We start from the raw sequence: 16,041 nt of genomic DNA, 5'->3' as shown, positions 1-16,041 counted from the left end.
TCTACCCTGCATCAAGCCATCTAGCTAGCCATTCGGACTTCCTGATCCTACACCTTAACCTACACTATAAGAACTTAGCATCTATAAGAAATTTTGGCATCAAAACCCATCTCCATGTAGACCTATATAGTGGAATACCATGGACACGCTGGGCTGGTTCTGATTTTATTTATTTAGTTAGTTAGTTGGTTAGCTAGTTAGTTGTTAGATGAATGATTGGGATGTATGTAGCTCTCTGAAGTATTCTTTTTCTGTCTATGTATCTGGTTGTTTGTGAACAACAAAGGCTCATAGAGTCCAGGCTGGCCTTGAAATCACAATGTAGCTGAGACTGCCTTTAACTCTGGATCCTTTTGCCTCCCCCACACACTTCTCAAACACTTGGGTTCTTGGCTTGTGCAGCGTGCCTGCCCTTCTTAGAGTCATTCTAGTCTGTAAAAACAAACATGGTACATATCTAACTCAAAATTGATTATTTCAAAACCGACCCTTCTTTCTCTCTCCTCCCTCTCTGTCTTTCCCCTCCTCCCTCTGCTCCTCTTTTCCTTTCTCCTTCTCTCCCTCTCTCTTTTTCTGAGGCTTACTTCCTGATAGCTGTGCCTTCCTGCTCCTTTGGGCCTTTCCCTTGAGATGCTGGCTATGGTCAAGGAACAGAACACGAGGTGAAAGGGTGAAGAAATCAAGGCTTTAAAGAAGCTACAGTTAAATGTAAAAACATTAATTAGACAGTCATGGGGCCTGATCTGCCAATTTACAAGAAGCCCAAAACCCAGTTAATATTTTTCTTAGTAACAAATTATATTGAAAATAGCATATTTTTTATTCTAGATTATGCATTCGAATTTTAAAATACGTTAACTAGTATGATATAATTTAAGGGTATGTTAAAGTATTAAATTAAACTAGTACAACAAAAATCCAAAGGAATGAATAAATTCATTAGTTCATCAAACTGGTGTTCTACTAATTGATTAAAACTTGGATTTAATGAATTCATTATTTCCATCTGTAGTAAAAAAAAAATATTCACCATGTTATATAACCTGTGCATTTAATGTCCCTTGGATATGAATCTTCGATATTTTTATATCAGTAATAATATTTTGTGAATGACACAGCACTTTAATTATAAGTGTAAAGTTTTATTAACTAAAAATGTAAAGGTGTCTGTAGACTTTTCGATCTTCACATGGCTAAGCCGATACGTAACCTTTCCCTGGGTTGCAAGGTGTGCTCATAAAATAGGATAAGACAGACTTCCGTGATCTGCTCAAATCAGCCACATTACTCTGCATGTTGATTTGCAACCTCTGCTGTCCTCAAGGGTCGCCGATGGTAATTGCTACCAGCCTGCTGAGGCTTGGTCATGGTCCCCTCATAATTTGCCTTTCAGCTTTGTGAGGTGAAACCTGTTGGTATATGAGTAATCCTGCTGGAGCATAGAGAGGCTGCCCCCTCCCTCCTCCTGGGAATACTGCAGCACGTTCTAGTACCTCATTATAAAGGGAATCTCATCTCCCCCGGCGCTGTGCAGAACATTGGCCTGAGTCTTTTATGGAAGCTCCATCTTCCTGGTAAAATAGCGCCATCTGTACGAACCCCCACTCAGTATCAGTCCCTCTACTGTTTAAAAAGGGAAAGGGGTAGGAGGGATAAAGGAACGGATCTTGGTGACTTCAAGGGGCTTAGAAATGTTAATATACGTAGGGTACAGTGGACGGGACAAATAGGCTTGAGAAAAATATGCTGCAAAAATAAATAAAATCTTGAAATGCTTGTTTTTATTTCTGAAATTTATTTTATTCATTGTTTCAAATAGAATTTGTAGGAGTGAGTGTTCGCCCAAATTATTGGAGTCTTACTGCTTCAGAACCACCACTTCATAGTGTTATTGCAGGTCTGCTTTTCCTGCAAACCAGTTTGTGCTTACAGAACACGGTTTCAGTTTCATTTACAGAAGTCAGGCGTTCTTACATTTATTTCTTTTGCTCTTTTAAAGTTAAGTGACTCAGAATCGTTTTACCAAGATAGTAGGGAGACAGACATTTTCACAATGCCTAAGGACAAAAGATCCTAACAGAATGGCCTTGTCACACTTCACTAGATGATTTCAACAGTGTTTCCAGTTGATAATTATATGAAATACTTAATGGAATTTTATGTGTCTTATGAGAGCTAATGGACATTTAGGAAAAGTTAAAATGGTACTATACTGTTTCTTCTATCAGAAAACTCAGACTAGCTTCGAAATATGGGTTAACGTTTTATCTAACTGTACTGAAAATAGTTCTCAAGTATATAAATTATGTTTCCTAGTATACTAGCTAAATTTGCTGTGTTTTCGGTTTTTTAATGGAATAGCAAGCTACACTATTTTCAGTTCTTGCATTTGCCTATGTTGTAAGAAACATACCAACAAAAGAAAACATTCATATTACAGAATCATTGTTTGTAGAACTTACTGAAATCCGCAAAATGTGCTTTTTTCATATGGTTACTTTTATAAAAAAAATAGGTGTTTGTTGTGTTTGAGTTCAGGGGATATTATTAGCTGCTTCTGATAAACTTCTTCATCTATAGCTCTCAAAATAAACCCTTCCTCGTGGATCTTTGAAACTGATTGGATTGAGTCAAGCTTGTCTTTTCTTTGGATGTTCATTTAGTTATTAATTTGCATAATTACAAAAAAATTATCATGCTAGAAACGAGCTGGAGGAACACAAGGCCTGAGCAAAGGAAGGGGCTCTCGTTAGTTCTGTCCTTAGAACAATGCTGTTGCAGAAATGTGCTTGGAAAAATTTTCATTTCCCTAGTTTCTTCATAAAGCTCAGCATTTCAGAACAGAAAGTTTGGCTGTATCTTCCGATGGACTTTTCTTGGATTTTCTTTTATTTTTCTCTCCTGAGCAATCTACCTAAAGCCAAGAACAAGTTGTCCATCTCGTTAGTAACAATGAGTACATGGGGCCCTCGTCATGTTCCTCCTTATTGACAGAATAGGTTATAAAATACACCAGCCACTCAATCAATACAAACAAAAAAGAAGTTAAGTCCACTTGGCATGTCTTGCCCTGGGGTGAATATCAGTGTCCTGTAGAGATCTGAGTGCATCCTGATGTGGCGACCAAAACATATTCCTTTTCCTCAGCATATGAATTACAATATGAAATTGTAACATTTCAAAGAATTCAGAAAAAAATAGTGCAGGTCTCACTGAGGCATTCTTACAGTTTGACATTCTGTTTATGAATCTTTTATCATGGGAATTATATGTTATTATTTAAAAACTATAAAAGCATCTAAGTCTTAATTTTCTTATTTAATTATCAACTAAGGTTTTTTTCCCCTCTGTAGTCTTTTCCTCTTTTTTGTCGCTATTCCACAGGGATAGCTATAATGAGAAATTGTAACAACAACTCTGTATTTTAAGAAGATTACAAATTCGTATTGGGTGCTTCATTTTTGTATTTAAGTATTAAAATATTAGTTTAGTGGGCTGCTGCTTAGTGTGCTATATTTATAGCATGCTCAGATTTTTCTGCTTGGTTTCCAGTAAGTGTTTTAGATTGTGTCACACTGTATAGCTAATTCTGGTCTCGAACACATGGCTATCTTGACTTAGACATCAGGTATTTCTCATCACCCAGCTACTTTTGTAGTTTCTTTTTTTTTAATTGCATATTTTATTTCTTTTTAAACTCCTTTTACTTGTTACAATTATTTGTAATCAATGTGTTTCAATTTAGAATTTTCATGAAATTGGACATTATACAGCATATTGGGCCTTCTGTATTGAATGTTATGTTCCAACATGCTTTAAGGCTTTAGGCAGGCCTGTTTTCTTCAGCGCTTCCACAACCTCTGCCTCAAAAGCTTAGTAACAAGGATTCTATGTGAGGTTGCAATTACTTATGACTTTTTACCTTATTTCTCACTTCAACGACGACGAACTCCAGGCAATATCCAACAGTTCTGTTGGTCACTCTCAGCGTTTTCATTTCTCCTTGAAGGTCACCAGTAGACGCATCCACATGGACAATGATGTACAACCACATTTGCAATGTTCTTTATTTGAAAGAAAACCCAACTGATCAACCTAATTTATCTTTAACTCTAATTAGTATTTACAATGATATGCTTTGTTTGCACAGACAAACTAGGCTACTTATGTGAAAACCAAATCTATTTTCTTTTTCATCTTTCTTGTTTGGATTTTATACAAAGATTAAAAACGTCATTTGACCCAGCAAAAAAGACTCATGGCCTTGCAGACTCAGAAGGAGAATATGTCAGGTTTGTGTAGGAGGAACTCTTAATGACATTTTTATCAGGCAAGTTGTGCTGACAAAGTCTGCATACAGTTCTTATAAAATTATGTAAAACTTATTTAAAATAAATAAGCCTCCCTCAAATCGACTCCCTCGAAGACCTGAGTAGTTCTTTCTGCTGTGTTGTCTGATGGCAATAGTGAAAGCCACAAATCCCATTTTGGTTTTCACTACTTTCCAATTGGTTAAGAATACTTCAGAAATCATGATTAATATTTTTTAGCAAGAGAAATGAATGATCACATATTTAAATACCCAAAGTTCCTTCAATTTTGCTTCTCAATGAAGCAGAACCTGTCAGTACTAGGAGACACTGCAAATATCACACCTTCACTAGACTTTCTGGAACCCTGGATCTGTATCTGTGAATTCTACTGCATCAATAAGGCCTCCAGCTGTGGAATGGCTGGAAAGTTAATGATGCAAGATGCAGGATCCATCACCATAAGGTATGACAACGGTACTCTACTTGTTAATGTATATAGACAATGTATACAGACTTATTCCTGCTTTTCTAGAGAGTCTTGAGATGCACGACACACTCCTATCATCTAGTGTCTCTTTACTAAACTCCTTTTTGTTTACACCATCAGTCAGATCCACTTGAAAGTGGTAGGTTTATGAGTGATAAAACCTAAATGTTTGAAAGGTTTTTTGAGACAGGATTTCTCCGTAGCTTTGGAGCCTGTCCTGGAACTAGCTCTTGTAGACCAAGCTGGTCTCAAACTCACAGACATCTGCCTACCTCTGTCTCCTGAGTGCTTGGATTAAAGACGTGTGCCACTACCGCCTGGCAAAATTCTTAATATTGTTTATAGTCAAGATAAAAGTCATACTACAATGACTTATTTTTAAAAAAGGGTAGAAATCAGTCTGTAGATTTCTACTTTTTTTACTGTGAGCTGGCTGTTCATTGTGTAGTAATTCAAGAAAGAGGAACAAGAGGCCCCTGACTAGCTGGTCACATGGCCACCCTCTGACCATGTCTTTAGAGATTATTTCCATGTCTAAGGGATGATGTTAGTTTGGAAGCCTACAACATGTACAATTTGTCCATCTCTCTTAAAGAAACCCCTTAAACCCACTATTTCTCCACTAGAGGAAAGAGGTGCTCATGATACTTGATTTTTCTTTGGTTTCTGGGCTTGCACAACCTTAAGCAATAGAAGATCACCGGCACCTGAGGGTACAAGCTGGCGTCAGCTGAAACTCAGAGTTTAAGCTAAGGGATAACTCACGCAAGAGAGAACCGTGCATGTGTAAATACGGCAAAGAACGGCATAAGCTTGATGCTGGAGGCACAAGCAAAATGGAAACTATTAATGAAAAATAATATGTTAAACGTTTGTCAACTTATTCTCAAGCCACCAAGGACCTCTGAAATTTTAACAGGGACTTAAGATAAATAGATATGCTTTCTCGAAAGACTATTATGCCTGTAAATGATTGATATAAGTGATGTTAAGGTTAGAATGGGATAGGATAAGTTGAAGTATTAAAACAGTTCAGATTCTGTGGGGTTAAATAGGTCTGAAGAGAGAGCTCTAGCTGAAGAGGCACTTACAAAGACTTAGCTAGCTTGTGCCTAAGTAAGTTAAGAGCAAGGCTTAGATTCTTCCATCTTGTTTTTTTTTTTTAATTAATATAGGAAAAACTCTTGCCTCTGGCTGTCTTTTTCTTGGAATATTTTGATTTTTTTTAATTTTTAATAGATAATTTTACCGTTTTTACAGTTTTGGCCACTTTCTCTTTGCTGAACTATTATTGATAACCCTAGTTTCCCTTTGATTGTAAGGTGTTTCAGTTTATGTGGAACTGAAATATTATATATGCATATATCTTAACATATTTCTACATAAAATCTCTAGAGAGAATCTTTTATTTATTGTAAGTTGAATGTTTATAGTAAGCTGCTTTTTCCATTTGACAAATAAATATTGTTATTTATGTAACTAATATGCTTGATGACCCAGTTGAGAGTGCATATTTGATATGCTGCTTTTAGGAATCTTCAGCCCTTTTAGATTCAGGCTTCATGGTTCTATAAATAAAATGCTTAAAGAAAAGGACAGTTGGTGTCTCAGCACTTAAACTCAGCAACGAGTGTTTAGAATCTAATCTGAGAATGACAACCCTATTTTCCACTTTTAAACTAAGCATCGTTTATTTAAAATTACTGTTGATATCATATTTATATAGAACCAAATCCAATTTAATGAAAGAGTTAAAATTAATTGGATGACAGTCATTTCCAGGTTCTTGCAATAAGCTTATTCACACACACACATTTCTATGTATTTAGTATTTTGTTTAAAGTTGAAACATATTATCTCATAAATATAAATACATATATTGCACATATATAGATGAATCAAATATCTATAGAGAAGTAAGACTGATCAAGATATATAGATTATAGATAGTTAAATATGGATAATAGATAGATGACCAATAGATAAATAGTTTGAGAGATAGATAGATAGATTGATTGATAATAGATACATAGATAGACAGATAGATAATAGATAGATGCATACATAGTCCCTTGTGACATGAGAGTTTTGCTGTAGGTTCTCATAATTTTAAGCATGATTATTACTAGAACAAGTAAAATTTTGGTTCTGAGTATATTGAGTTGTACCTGCACAAAATAAATGCAATGCAGATATCAAAGAATATTTACCACTTTAATGATAAACTTACAGAACCAAAGTTCCAGCGTAGTACAGGTAGGGAGGGAAAGAGAGCGAGCGGCCTCCCCGTGCACCCATTTATTGGCAGGCGTTCGCCCGAGGCAAACCCCGCCCCCTAGAGGGGTTGTCTTAACCCTACATTGAGTCACACAAAGAATCAGAACTTACAACTGCCATAATACTTGTTTTTCTGTAATTCTCAAAAATTTAAAATTAAACAAAGCAATTTTTATTATTAAAACTATCACAACCTTGCTTTCATGCCACAATAATTTTGCTCAATGCCTTCTAATGCTGTTTATATGTGGTGCTTGTCAGCATGTAAGATTCATCAGCCTTGTGAGTAAAAACAAGCTCACTAAGAAGATGAACAAGAACTAGTTTTCTCATAACCGTTAGTTTGTTTTTCAAAGGTAGTTGAAAGTGTGTCTTCTTGGATTGAAGATTCTTTGCCTCTGTTTATTTCTTGTTTATGTCTTTATTGCTTCTTGGTCCAGCTTGTTTTCCCTCTCATGATGCTTGCCGCCTTTCACCTTACTACTGCACTGCCCACATTATCCCGTAAGCATTCTGATCACTCAAATCAAGCACCCTTTCTCTGAGTAGACTTTGTAAACTAGTCATATGTTAATGTTATATACATTAACACCAACTATGCCTGTTAACTATAGCTGGGCTGTATAATACCTAAATAACAAAGATGTAAGCATTCAGTTGAGGGAATAAAAACAACAGAGAAGCAAGAATATCTAACCTTATGAAGAGCAGTCAGAAGTCCTTTAAAAGAGAAGAAAACTAAGCCATGCCTTCAAAGAATATAGTGAATATGAAAGATATTAAATCATTAACCCAACAAGTGTATGTCAGTTGCAGATTATGATTTTAGCATATGTTTTTAAAACATTTAAAAAAGAAACAGTAAAGGAAACATATTATTTTGAACATAGGCAAGTCAAGAAAAATGGCTGACTGAAACATAGGTTTATTAAACTCAGACCTGAAAGGAAAGAGTGACTTGCCGTATCAATCTTGAGCCCACAGAATAACAGCCATGTTTTTATATAACATTTATGTCTGTTTGACAGAAATGCAGATAAGTTAACACACTATGGCCCCTTCTACTTTCGCTGCAAATGAGATTAGTTGTGGGTAAAATGTCTCCCCTGATGTCAAGCATGAGCTATTTCTTCACTGTGAGAGGCAGTTGGCCATGATTCTGCCAGTTTCTCTTCATTCATTTTCGTTCTAGCATAGAGATGTCTAAGTTCATAATAATAGTGAGTCAGCATTAAAAGACTCATTTTTTTTCTTCTCCTGTAGCCTTAGAATGAATACGCATTTTTGTTGGTAAAAATTAGCAATGCCTTTTCCTGAAATGACAATGACAGACTGGAAAATCAGAATGTGGACAATTTCTTTACTTAAAAAAAAAAAGAGTTTGTGTAATTTTGTGTAATACACCTGGCTAGTATAGAAGCTGACATCAAATACATATAAGCCATGCTTATACATTAACAATGTTTTGGAATTGTGCTTAAATCTTTCAGATTTTAGAGTTCAAGTATTTATATTTTCTCTTATTCTACCTTTTATTAGCAACATGAAATGGAAAACCTGAAGTTAAGTATGTTTTAGTGATTTGCCAAAGTTTACAATGTATCCAGGACAGGGGGAAGTTAATACTGACTCCTCATTCTTAGCTATTAGCTGATCTATCCGAGGAAAGAGCAGCGTGTTTTTCTCACTCAGCCTGGTTTCTAGGTGGATTGAATTTCAGCGACCAATTTCATGAATCATTTTGTGAGAACTTGTGTGTAGTGTTCTGACTTGAATTCTTTATGATATTTTATTTGTGTAATTCGAGTTCTGCCTGCGCATAGCAATGATATATCCTTTTCCCTAATCCTAAAATCTAGACAACAAAAATTAGAAGGAGAGAGTCAAATTTAAAATTCAAATTATACCTACTTGCAAAATTGAAGGCAGAATAAATGATAGAAGCACGATCTTGGAATATTTTAAGCAAGATTTTGTGCTAAGTTACGGCAGCCAGGGGACAGTAAAAATTGATGCACCAATGCTCGCACGTCAAACTGGTGTGGCAATTACAGTTCTACTTAGCAATGGCACATAAATGCCAAAGCCGAAATCTACAACTATAAATAAAATTGATGTGCACTTGGATTGCTTATCTTGCTCCATCTCCTATAAGAAAATGTATTTGGAGGTGATAAGTGCTGGGTAGTTTCTTCTTGAATGTGTACATGCTAACTATAATTTTTTTCCTCTGGAAAGTGATAAATTTAGAGTCACATGTCAGAAATGCATTTTTTCCTAATTTTTATCACATATATATTGCCTTTGTCTTTCACACAACAGAGAATGTTGTCATTTTACTCTTTCACATGCCATTGGTGGCATGTACCAGAAGCTGATGTTTCTCTGGGTACCAAAATTAAGGCATATTTTAGATGTCATTTGACAAATATGGGGAAATAATAGGGATATTGACTTGATAATATTTGCCCCATTCAAGAAGAACGTCCACTACTTTATGTTGGCCAGATGCTATCATGTTGAAATATGAACCAGTTATCATCAGATATTCACCTTTAAAAGGAGGAAGAAGCATTAACATTTGTAACGTGAACTAATCCAAAATGTTAAAAATCACTATGTAGGACAGATAAAGTGTGTTAGGAGGCCAGCGCTGCGTTAGCATACAGGCTTCCAGTCAGAGACCTGTTCCGGTGGACATGATCACACTTCACCTCAGCTAAGACGGTGGTGTGGGTCTGCTTCTCAGTGCCCTTTGCTCTTTCACTGTCCAGCTGGCACTAAGAACATTCCTGAAGCTCTCCCTGCTTCTCTAGAGATGAAAGCTCTGTCGCTCACCAAAAGAGCTACCTTTTGTCCCCTGTGTTTTCCCCACCTGCTGTCTTTGGTGGCTTTTCTCGTTCTGTCCTGCACACAGCTTCCAGTACCATTAGGTAAGCGCTAACTAAGTAAGGCATCTCATTGCACGGAATCCTGATTCTTTGAACTTACAGGAAGCAACATGGATTGCCTATTTTCCACACTCCTCCTTAAGGAATAAAAGTTTTTTATTTTCCTTCTCTTTGTTCTGCATCTCAGCATCCACAACACACCTGGCAAGTGAATTTAGATAGAATCAATGTATTAATAGAATTGTGCCATTTTATTCTTCCATTTTGATTCCTTCATGTGAACTTGTTTTTAATGGAAATTGTTTTAGGTGAAACAAACATACACCTAATATCACTTGAAGTACGTAGGTTCTTAACTATGAGGGGGGAAATATTCTCTTTAGAAAAATATATTCGCATAGCTACTTTATTTTAATAAAACAATATGCCAATAAGTTTTAAAGTATAAACCCCAGATTTTCTATTATATTTTGTAGATTTGGGGGGCAACTTTTTCTTAATTCTACTTCCCAGAAAACTATAATGGAATCAGATTATCTAACATATTCTTAAACCAGAAACACCTGTTGCTTAGCTTATCAGATGTCTAGCCTTGCATGTCAAGTACCATTATGGGAATGGGAAGCCACATTTTACACCCTATATGTATGATGTAATTTATAAGAGGTATAGTTGGGAACAAGATTCCATGAAATTATTTTATACTTTAAGAGATTAGAAACTGATTATTTAAAATTATTTAACTCGCTGTAAAAAAAACTTAATTCTTACTATTCTATTCACTTAAGAAGAGCAATATACTCACTAGATTCTTTTTTCTTATGTGCATTAGTGTTTTGCCACAGGTTTTGGACCTCCTGGAACTATAGTTACAAACTGTTGTGAACTGCCATGTGGGTGTTAGGAGTTGAACCCAGGTCCTCTGGAAGAGCAGCCAGCATTCTTAAGAACTGAGCCTTAGGCTGGGCCATGGTGGCACACACCTTTAATACCAGCACTAACACTCAGGAGGCAGAGGCAGGCAGATATCTGTGCATTTGAGGTCAGCCTGGTCTACAGAGTGAGTGCCAGGACAGGCTCCAAAGCCACACAGAGAAAACCTGTCTTGAAAAAAATAAAAGAGCTGAGCCATATCTTCAGCCCTTGATCATTCTTTTTTTAATTGATTTTTTATTGAGCTCTATATTTTGATTATTCTTACTAATAATAAATAATTTAAGATATCAGATCTCAAAAATAGTATTAATAACTTAGACATAAATACAAGTGTGACATTTCAACGTTGTGTAATTCCAAACACATGCATTCTTGTAAAGCCAGCTGAACAGACCCCCATTTCCTCTTTCGTTCCAAGTTCATATTACTTTATTCACGGTATGCCTGAATCTTTAAGTCAGTTTCATAAACTTTTATTTTATTGTTTAAATCATTTTCCATTTTATTGAAAAACAGATTTTTTTTTCCCTACAGTATATCCTGATTATAGTTTCTTCTCCCTCTATATCTCCCAGTTCCACCCTACCTCCCCTTCCCTCTGGATCCACATCCTTATGTGTCTCATTAGAAAACAACAGCCTTCTAAGAGATAACAAAATAAAAGAGAACAAGATAAAATGAAAAAAAAATCAAATAGAATTTGGATAAAACAAGCCAACAAAAGGAAAAGAACCCAAGAGAAAGCACAAGAATCAGAGATTCCCCTCATGCACGTATTCTATTTAATATTTATTTAATATTTAAAATATTAAACTAAACACTCCAATATATACACAGAGGACCTGGTGCAGACCCGTGCGGGCCCTGTAAGTGCTGACTCAGTCTCTATGAGTTCATATGAGCTTTGCTCCTTTAACATAGAGGGCCTTGTTCTCTATGTGTCCTCCCTTCCTTCTGACTCTCTCACACACTGTTTCTGCTTCCTCTTCTGTCAGGTTCCCTGAGCCCTGAGGGGAGGGATTTGGTGAGCAAATCCCATTTAGAGCTGTGTGTTCCAAGGTGTCTCTCTCAAATGTTCCAAGGTGTCTCTCTGTCTCTCTCTCTGTCTCTCTCTGTCTCTGTCTCTGTCTCTCTCTCTCTCTCTCTCTGTGTGTGTGTGTGTGTGTGTGTGTGTGTGTGTGTGTGTGTGTGTGTGTGTGTGTGTGGTATAGCAGAATATCATTAGGGGTCATTTTATCACTGTTTTTATGTTTCTTTGGTTTTTTTTTTTAATACTGATACTATTTGGTTTTACCGTAGATCTCTGGGCTGTTTAGTCTCTGGTTCTTGACCATACACACAATGTCTGATATGGGGTTCCATCCTGTGGAGTGGGCCTTAAGTCAAATCAGATGTTGGTTGGTTACTCCCACAAGCTTTGTGCCACATTGCCCTAGCATGTTTTGCAGAAAGGATAGCATTGCAAATCAAAGGCTTGGTAGCTGGTTTGGTGTTTCTGTTTATCTTTTGGTAGCCTGCAGAGTACCTTTCTGTATCAAGACACTAGAACCTAAGAGTGAAGGTTCTCTGCTCACTCTCTCCATGTTCAGTGAGTTGTGTTGGTGTTTGTCAATAGATTCTTGCTCTCGGGTTGTGGAGATCACCCTATTGTCTTGGCAGCAGCCTGGGTTGGTGGGGAACTTCCATGGGATGCTCTTTAGTCCGCAATGCAACTGAATGTAACTAAGTCCCAGCACAGGTAGCTTCACTGGGTGACAAGGATGGCCAATTGGGATTCTGTCTTCTCCATTATTTGGAAACTTCATTAGAATTGCCTTCATGTGTTTTATGAGGTTTCTACTGAAATAAGTTTCCGTACTCCTCAAATGCCCCTCAATTTTAATTGATGTTCCTTCATTCCCTCCTTAACCTAATCTCCTCTTCTCCTACCCACACTCTTCCCTGTCCCCACATCTTCCTACCCCTACCCCCAGTCCACCCATAAAATTAAATAAAGCTACCAGTCACATAGTTTTATGATGAGACAAATCCATGTCCATTTGGGTCAGTCCAATGTAGTCACAAAAGCCCTTAGAAGCTGAAGATTATATCAGACTGGTGGTGGTGAAAAAGAACTGTGGCTGAATGAAAGAAGAAGACATGAGCAAAGGAGGGTGGCTGCTTCTAGAAGCTTCCGAAGACAAAGGAATGAGATCTCCCATAGGGCCTGCAGAAAGGAGTTGATCCCTTGCAACACTTGTCAATACCCAGTGAGGCATATTCAGAATTTCCGAGCCTCTTATGTATTAAACTAGATTGTGTCGTTTTAAATAGCTATATTTTCAATATTTTGTTTTGACAGCCAAACACAAGGAGGAAGCCCATGCTTCCTCTGCTCCTACTGATCCTCCTTTTCCTTCCCCGCTTTCTTCCTCTTTTCTGAATTATCTGTCACTGAAATTACATTAATAAAATAATTCATTTTTCAGCATTTTATAAAGAAATGGTCAGTCTGTTTATCTGTCATTTCAGGAAGCAATCCACAGCAGTCAAGAGATGAGAAAGAATGAACAAGAATTCTATAAAGCACATGGAACTGATGTCTTCAAAACAGAAATGGTAATTACTTAGTAACACAAAAAAACTTCAAATGGTCTCCAGGACTGTGTAGGATTTTTTGACTTTTCTGTAAACATATGCTTTTACTGTGTGTACTTAGGATAAATATACAACAGTGTGTCTAACCCTACTTTCCCGTTAGAACTATTTTGAAAAATGAAACAAGCTGCCTAAAAATATGCCTGCAGTTAGGTGTTGTTCGCATATGTTCTGTTATAACTTGAGTACACATTAAAACAAACAATAGAAATAGTAGCTGACCTCCCTCAACATGTACCAAATTCTCAGAAGAAAAATACTGCAAAATAAAGATTATTTTCAGTACTCAAATCACTGACTTCTTAAAAACAATTACTTTTTTTAAAATTGTCTTTTGAAACAGATGTCACATCTTGAAAAGCACACTGAGGAAGTAAACCAAGCTTCACAGCTCCGTCAGTATGTTCAAGAAACAGGTAACCGTTTGGCACAATTGGGCACAGTTGACCTTTGCCCTTTCTGTGTATGTGGGTTTGGAGGACTTTCAGAAGTCAGTCCTCCCCACCAAGGAACTTTAGTAGCTGTGAGTCATGCTCCCACAGGGGGCAAGATGGCATTTCTGCATATAATAAGATTTTGTGTGTGTTAGTACATGTAACATATTTTAAAATAGCTCATTGCCCATCAGAACTATAATAAATTCATTCTAAACTCCAGAAAGGTAATAAGCTAACCACTACTGAAATTTTTTATACCTTGGAACCTAGAATAAAATTCATTGCCTATGAAGCACCCTGACAATAAAATTAAGGAAATAATAGGTCAATTCTCCACCCACAGATAGGAGGTCAGGTTATGAGGAAATTGGTCGATGTTTGCAGATGATGAGATGCAGCTGTCCACTCTTACAGAGCGGGAATGGCTTTCATCAGGGAAGATGAAAGGAAAGATTGCACCCTGCTGTGGCCTGAACAATATTTGTTTCTTGCTACATAAGAAATGCAGCATTCTTCTTGCCAGGCTCAGTGAGGCATGTTCATGTTTGTAATTCTGGCCTTTAGGAGGCTTAAGCAATAGGACTGCTGCAGGTTCAAGGCCAACACAGGCTACATAATGAGATGTAGGCTACAGAGCAAGAATTTTTATCAAACTATCCAAACAAACAAACAAGAAAAATGGCCTATCTTTTTTTCTTTAAAATGCATTATTTTTTCTGCATCTATAATTTAAAACACAGTTGTAGAGATTCTGAAAATATTCCTATCCAGATATAACCATTCCAAATAATTTTGAAGTTTACTTTTATTTATGTGTATTATGTGGTGTTGTGTGTGTGTGTGTGGTGAGAGAGAGAGAGAGACAGAGACAGAGACACAGAGAGAAAGAGAGCGAAACACCCAGAGGCCAGAGGACCGCATCAGATCCACTACAGTTGGAGTTCCAAGTTGTAATGATCTGCCCAACATGGTGCTGAGAACTAAACTTCGGTCCCCTGTAAGAGCAGCAAGCTCTTCTAACTGCTGTACCATCTCTCCTGCTTCACATCCAAATTTTCTTCTCTGTGTTTCTTCCTTAATACTTCTTGCTTCACTTCAAAATCAATGGATGAAATAATGCCATGTGCATAAGTTTGTCCTTTGAGTCTTGTTCGCTAATTTTCATTATAAGGCGTTTAATGCAGCATGGTGTTTTCATCTCAAATACCATCTTACTCATTATATAGTATCCCTGGTATCTGTGTGTTTTTGTAGTCATTGATACACCCGAGGATGAAGAGATGCCTAAGGTTTCCACAAAGATTTTGAAAGAGCAATTTGAGAAGTCTGCCCAGGAAAAGTTTCTCTACTCTGACAGAGAAACCACAACTCCATCCAGGTGCATAAAGGTATGATATACTCTCTATACATTAGGGTTAAAAATGCGTAAATATACTTGAAGTTTTGTGGTGTTTTCATAACAAAATAATCCGAACTAGCATTTATTCTATCTCAAAAGGAGGACATTCATCTATGAGGTAGAGTGAGAAGCCCCACCCACTGGAGAATATGAATGAAGAAAGTCATGTAGATTTTAAAGTCTATAAACTAATATCAAGTAAAGTAACTAAGTCAATTTTAATTGCCAGATAGTTACATGTTTTATTTTAAATGATAAAAAACCAAAAAATTAACAAAGTACCTCAAGACCTCTTCTGCCTCCATCGATTACTCTACACATCAATTGAAGAGGGGCAAATTAAGCGTATGTAAACCAGGCATAGTGTCATATTCCTCTAATCCCAGAATTTGAGAGGCAGAGGCAGGTAGATCTCTGTGAATTCCAGGCCCACCAAGGCTACAAAAGAGAACCTGTGTATATATATAATGTGTAAGTATGTGTAAATGCTCAAATGCTGAGTCAATGATACCTTGATGGAAGAACATTATTATTAAAAACAGAATGATATTTACTAACCCATATTGAGTATTCTCCCAAGTAGGTTTAAGCACAGTTCATACCTGTTTTCCAAGGCAGGCATCACAGCGGAATCTTGTTTATGGACAGGTGAAAGGTAGGGCCC

General features: G+C 36.8%; 1 protein-coding gene across 2 annotated transcripts in view; it reads left to right on the top strand.

Annotated features, from left to right (window-relative positions):
• The window catches only part of Xirp2 (xin actin binding repeat containing 2), a 72,652-nt gene that overhangs the window by 38,637 nt on the left and 17,974 nt on the right, over positions 1-16,041 (top strand). For both annotated transcript variants that reach the window (XM_075984991.1, XM_075984990.1), the window contains exons 4-6: positions 13,416-13,502; positions 13,885-13,957; positions 15,233-15,366. In XM_075984991.1, the coding sequence (XP_075841106.1) occupies positions 13,416-13,502; positions 13,885-13,957; positions 15,233-15,366 (294 nt within the window). The remainder of the gene's footprint in view (positions 1-13,415; positions 13,503-13,884; positions 13,958-15,232; positions 15,367-16,041) is intronic.

The sequence above is a fragment of the Microtus pennsylvanicus genome, chromosome 9 (assembly GCF_037038515.1).
Source record: "Microtus pennsylvanicus isolate mMicPen1 chromosome 9, mMicPen1.hap1, whole genome shotgun sequence".
Taxonomy (NCBI): domain Eukaryota; kingdom Metazoa; phylum Chordata; class Mammalia; order Rodentia; family Cricetidae; genus Microtus; species Microtus pennsylvanicus.
This window is presented reverse-complemented; position numbering and strand designations above follow the sequence as displayed.